Source organism: Lolium rigidum, chromosome 7 (genome assembly GCF_022539505.1).
Source record: "Lolium rigidum isolate FL_2022 chromosome 7, APGP_CSIRO_Lrig_0.1, whole genome shotgun sequence".
Lineage (NCBI taxonomy): Eukaryota > Viridiplantae > Streptophyta > Magnoliopsida > Poales > Poaceae > Lolium > Lolium rigidum.
Window position 1 is genome coordinate 336,807,516 of NC_061514.1, and position 6,134 is coordinate 336,813,649.

The 6,134-nt window shown below is 49.2% G+C and overlaps 1 protein-coding gene across 4 annotated transcripts; it reads left to right on the forward strand.

The window, feature by feature from the left end:
* The first annotated feature begins 277 nt into the window (after nucleotides 1–277).
* On the forward strand, nucleotides 278–4,294 carry LOC124676228 (probable protein phosphatase 2C 65). 4 transcript variants are annotated; one of them, XM_047212301.1, is made up of 5 exons: nucleotides 281–1,348; nucleotides 3,205–3,336; nucleotides 3,427–3,752; nucleotides 3,827–3,882; nucleotides 3,990–4,294. In XM_047212301.1, exons 1-3 carry the CDS (start codon nucleotides 464–466, stop codon nucleotides 3,739–3,741), a joined length of 1,332 nt encoding a protein of 443 aa, XP_047068257.1. In that variant the 5' UTR covers nucleotides 281–463; the 3' UTR covers nucleotides 3,742–3,752; nucleotides 3,827–3,882; nucleotides 3,990–4,294. The 4 variants fall into 4 exon arrangements, with proteins under 4 accessions (XP_047068258.1, XP_047068259.1, XP_047068257.1 ...); XM_047212300.1 differs by having other exon boundaries at nucleotides 282–1,348; nucleotides 3,959–4,294; XM_047212302.1 differs by lacking the exons at nucleotides 3,827–3,882; nucleotides 3,990–4,294 and having other exon boundaries at nucleotides 278–1,348; nucleotides 3,431–3,590.
* Nucleotides 4,295–6,134: the final 1,840 nt, after the last annotated feature.

A 6,134-nucleotide genomic window follows, 5' to 3' on the forward strand; every position in this document is an offset into this window, starting at 1 on the left:
ATTTGGTTTGGGGGACGACGACTGGGGAGCGACGTCCCCCAAACACGGTACGAACGAAACATGTCCCCCAAATGTTCAATCCGGCACGGTTTGCGGGACGGTTTGGAGGACGCGACTGGAGATGCTCTCAACTACTCCTAACAAGTAACAAGTGAGTCATGGCAAATTCCCATGTTACACAAACCTTCAACATCACGAGCACTTTCTTCCATTGTGAAGTTCGGAGTAGGGTCACTACCAGCACAGGGCTCCACGCAGCAAAACCCCAAACAATTCCGCACTTTTCCTAGAGTATGTGCCTTGCGCCTTCCCCCACACACTCCCGTGGTCGCCTGCACTTGCGTTTGAATCATTCAATTCTCCTCCTCCTCCTTCCCCTCCCCTTCCCAATTTCTCCAGAGCATCACGCACCCAGAGAGCCCCAAACCCTAGACGCACGCACGCACGCAGCCTCCCTCGGCTCATGGGGTGCGCGCACGGCAAGTGCTGCCTGCCGCGGGGCGGGCAAGGACGACGAGCAGCGGGAGGCGGCCTTCCCGGCGGGCGCGGCGGCGCCACCCTGGGCCGCGCCGCGGTGCCGGGCGCGGACCTGGTGCTGGAGTACGCCACGCTCACGGTGGACGGGCTCTACCCGGACTCCCCGGGCCGCGAGTCGCAGGACGCCCACCTCGTCGCCACGCGCTTCGCGGGGGACCCCGACCTCCACCTCTTCGCGGTCTTCGACGGCCACGGCGCCTCCGGCACCGCCTGCGCCGCCTTCGCCCGGGACGCCCTCCCGCGCCTCCTCCTCGCCTCCTCCTCCTTCGCGGCCGACCCGGCCGCGGCGTTCCGGGACGCGATGGCGGGGGTCAACGCGGAGATGCACGCGGCGGCGGGCGTGGACGACTCCATGAGCGGCACGACCGCCGTGGCGGCGCTCGTGGCCGGCGCCGCGCTGCACGTGGCCAACGTCGGCGACTCGCGCGCCGTCGCGGGGGTCTGGCGCGAGGGGCGCGTCGCCTGCGAGGACCTCTCCTGGGACCAAACCCCCTTCCGCGCCGACGAGCGCGCGCGCGTCAGGGCCTGCGGCGCAAGGGTCATGTCCGTCGAGCAGGTGGAGGGCGCGCGCGACCCGGACGCCGAGGGCTGGCTCGCCGACGAGGGGGACCCGCCCCGCGTCTGGGCGCGCGACGGGCTCTACCCGGGCACGGCCTTCACGCGCAGCCTCGGCGACCTCGCCGCCGAGGGCGTTGGGGTTATCGCCGACCCTGAGGTCAAGAGCGTCCAGATCTCTCCGTCACACCTCTTCTTCGTCGTTGCGAGCGATGGCGTGTTTGAGTTCCTCTCCAGCCAGGAAGTCGTTGACATGGTAACGATTTTCACTCACTTCTCTAATTCTCTTTGTGTTTGCTGACATGATCCATTTGGAAGTTAGTATTTCATCCACTGCCTGTAAACCTTCTAGTGTGGGAACGGAAGTAGTAAACTAGCAATTAGCTGGTGCATTTTTGCTTGAATGACATCCGATAGCAACACCAATTACACATATTTATTGATTTGTCTGATTGAGCTAGAGCCTTGATGTAAACTTTTGGATCTGATTTGTCTGATCGAGCTAGAGCCTTGATGTGAACTTTTGGATTTGGAGAGTACTTATCTTATGGAACGGATGGAATAGCTAGTAATAGTGAACCAACTGGCTTACCATGAATACCAATTCCATCAGTAGCACACATCAACATCTAGCTTATCATGCTTAGTAGTCGCAGCTAATATTGGACTCGAAGCCGCTTTATTCTTTTCTCTTTGCTCACACTATAAAACTAGCTGCAGGGTTCTTGGCTTCCTCAGTTTGCCAGACATGTGCTGATATTGGTTTACTCTGCCGAGCGAAAGGATTAAATCGTTCACCTTGTAAGTATGAAATCTCTGATGAGATTCTGATTAACTCCTTAGGGCGAATAGTGGGGCATGAGATGTTAAGCAGTAAACCTGTGTAGTTATGGAAGATAAGCATAATAGTAGAAGTTTTAGGGGAGTGTGCAATGGATGTTCCAATAGATTAGCCCATGATGCATCATTGGATACCTAAAACCTTCACGTATGAGAATGTTGACATTTTGCAGAGTGCGAATTAATTTCAGTCTTTTACAGACTATTGTGGTGTCATATTGCTATGTAAGGTGATCACCTTGGTATTGAGATGTTGGGAATAAGATGGGGTTCGGTGGGTACTAACAATTAAAAATTACTCGTGGGATCAACTTTTACATGCGGGAAACAAATGCAAATGGTCCTGGATATCACATTTTACTCCATTCTTGTGTACTAGAAAGCTGCTTGTTCAAAAAGCTGAACGTATAGGTTGGTGTAATGATTATGAAATGGTCAGGAATTTGAGGTTGATTGATGTTGCCATTATGAAAGCTATCACTCTGAATAAAGTTCTGCATAAGTGGAGGTACCTTTATTGGGTAATAGATGAATAGTGGACTAGCATCTTAGCTGTAATTGTGAATTGACTAATCCAAAGTGTGACCAGTAAAAGGAGGGATGCAATAGGTAAATGGCAGTACGAACATGATAAAATGAACTGGGGGAGCATGATGTATTATACTATTCCCTCTGTTCCATATTGGTTGTTGTAACTTTGTACTAAATCAGCGACAACTAATATGGAACAGAGGGAGTACTTTCCTGAAGTGCTGCCCATGGAAAGAAAGATACTGGCCATTTTATTGGTCTTGGAACTCTTGCATGTTTTCAATTCTCCTCTGATTAACATGGTCTAGAGTTCTTAATCTGATGGTCCCCTTGTAAACCCCCTCTTTTCCTTTCCACCACTAACCATGACAGTGCACCTTAGGAAACCAGGCTTGTAAACCCCCTCTTTTCCTTTCCACCACTAACCATGACAGTGCACCTTAGGAAACCAGGCTGGTAACAGCCTTATGTTCTCCCAAGTTCTTCCATGCACATGATTCCCTCCTTGCCCCTGTGAGCATCTCCATGAAATGCATCCACGTGCGAGTTTACCAATTTTATAGTGGTCAAAATATCATGGTTATATTTTACATAGTGGTCTTTGTGACGTAGTATGCACCATTTGACGTGTTTTGGTAACAACATCATGTTGCAGTGTGTTCGGTTTTGCTTGCTAGGTATGCCTATGGTGTTCTCTGACCCCATGTTAGTAATACTAAACATTCGTCTGGATTTGTACAGGTGGCTATGCATCCAGATCCTCGAGATGCGTGCGCAGCAATCGCTGCAGAGTCATACAAACTATGGCTAGAGCATGAAAACAGGACAGACGATATAACTATAATCATTGTGCATATCAGAGATGCTCAAAATGTAAGTGCACAATCATTCAACTGTGTAGGCGTAACACCTCAATTATTAGTTGCTTTCAGAAATTCATTTTTCTTTCCAAAATTTACTCAGTCAGGTCCTGCAGGGAGCGACAAAGCGAACTGCAGCAGCACCGGGGCACCAATAGCACTGCACGCAGTACAGTCAGGGTTACCTGCATTTGTACCGTCAGAAGCAAATCACCTGAACGGAATTGCTGCTGCACCCTCTTCTAGCTCTCCCACAGAACGACGCCTCTCCTGTGTTGCTCCTTCGCCTACACACCCTCTACTCGAAGTGGGTAAAGCATCAGAAGCTTCCAGGCCAACTCAAGTTGAGTGGCATTCAAAGGAAGGTGGTAACGAGCTAGAGCAACCGTTGCAGCTGCAGCGGCCACTCTCCTGCTGACCTTGCATGAGGTAATATCGCTAGTCTTCTGGCTGAATAGAGTAAATGCAAACAAGCTCATATCAGTTAACTCATTTCTTTGTAGTCCTTTAGCTTATATCTCAAAACAGAAGCTGCAGCACACTCTGGTTGCCATTTTCGGTAAGGTAGCCCTACTCTACTTTCATTGGTAGAATATCTAGAGCAATTCGTTTACAAAGATTGTTGACTTCTACAGGGCTGACTTCCCGAATGGTGATGTTCTGCAGCTGTCGCAAATCTCAGCGATGTTGCTCGCTTTTTTCTTAGAGCACTTGCTGTGACAATTCAAGGTTCTGGCCCAAACAGGGCCGTTTAACTAGGGGGTGGATGGCGTTGAGATGCTGTACTGGAACGCCGCCAAGTGTTTATCTGGAGTGTGATCTCTTGATAATTTCTCTTTGTTAATTATGGCATCATTTGAAAGCTGATACTTGCCGTACTATAGTATGTAGTGCAGTGCTGATGCCACAACGAATACTTGACGCTTCTTTCAAAGCAGAGGGGGTCTATAAATATCAGTGGTTAATTTACATGTTGCTCGCTTGCTTTGTTCCTTGCTTAACATTTTTACGAAAAGTTATTAAAGCATATAGCGAATTAGGGGCTACGTGTGTTTTTTGGGCCACACAGGCCACCCAATAAGTATCCAGTAGCCGGCCATATTTGGAGTCCACACAGGCCACCCAATAAGTATCCAGTAGCCGGTCATATTTGGAGTCTAATACGGTCATATTTGGAGTCTAATACAATCGCCGGCAATCGTGTGTCAGCCCTTTCGCTTAGGGTGCCGAACGGACGCGGATTATATATTTAGATTATGTTGTAATCATTATGTTCTGGTTTATATCATGTTTGACATTTGTGAGTAGTTTTAATATAGGATGATCTCACTACTAGGAATTAGCTTATGGCCGCACTTCTTACGCCGATGAGTCCGATTTGAAGATACTGGCGGTAAGGCCTTCCAGGATCGCCTTACCTTACCGCCGGCGAGCTTACACTCAAGGCGCCGGGGCTACCTATATTATGACTGGTGAAGGGAGGAAGAAGGCGCCGACGATGTGTTGGGCCGCGAGGCCATCGATGGGCCTCGCATTACCGCTGGCCAGTCGTGCACGAAGGTGCCGAGGGTAAGGTGAGGCACGGTGGGCCACCCGGGCTGGACTTACCGCCGGCGTCCAGGTGTAAGTTTCGCCGGGGATAAATTGGTTACCACTAGCGTCTTCGTTGGCCGGTGGTAACCTGGGGCTTCATACAAATTCGACCAGCTACCTACCATCACCCTCACACACTCATATGACATGGAAAATCAAACCAAGCACTTGGTAGCTCATTCCTCCACCCATTTATTTATTTCAACCAACCAAATTTAATATATTTGAGCAAATCATGCACTAGCTTCGTACGCGGGCGAACACACGTAGCCGCCACGCCGCCGCCAACCGACCATGCCGCCGTGCCACATGACTAGCATCGCGCCCTCGCCGACCGCAACAGCCCGTGTTGCCATCGCACGCGAGGGGGAGAAGAAGCCCCGCTACCGGCGCCCCTGGGGGCTTTGCCCGAAGATGCCCTCTGGCGGCGGAGAGGGGGAGGGGGAGGGGATGGCGGTGGCCCGATCTAGGACAGGACGAGTACACTTTGGCCGTCATGACTTGGAGCTTCATGGGCATGATTGAATCACTGGGGTATTAACGTGTCAAACAATACGAGTTTTAGAGAAATAGTGGATGAATTCTATCACTTACTCTCCGATGGATCATCCACTTTGTGCTCTCTTAGTCTAGAAAGATGAATACTCCCTCCTTCTCAGTTTACTAGTCCTTCCCGTATCCCTAGGTCGCTAATTTGACCTATATAATTTAAATTATATAATATAAAAATTATATCATTAAAAATAAAACATCTAAACTTTCTAATGATATAATTTTTATAATATATAACTAATGCTAACTTGATCAAATTTGCGACCTAGGTGTACGTGCACGCCTTATAAACCGTGAGAGAGGAAGTATTACTACCTCTGTCCGTATTTAATTAGATGCGCATACATAAGCTACTTTGTCTGTATGTCTGTACATCGTGCGTCAATTTAATCTGAATGGAGGGAGTACTACTTAATAATAATGGAATAATAAATCATAAATACAACACAGTGCGGCTCTGTTTTAATCCAACGCCGTGAAAAACTAGACCTCTCAGATCGACTGGGCGAGGTCGCGAGGAGATCACGGAATCACGGAACACAATCTCAAATTGCTGAGCAGAAGCCGTGACCTCAGAATCATCTACTATTAATTCGCAAAAAAAAAAAAAATCTACTATTCAGATAGCAAAAAATCAAAGTGCAAGCAACGCCCAGGTCACCGGTT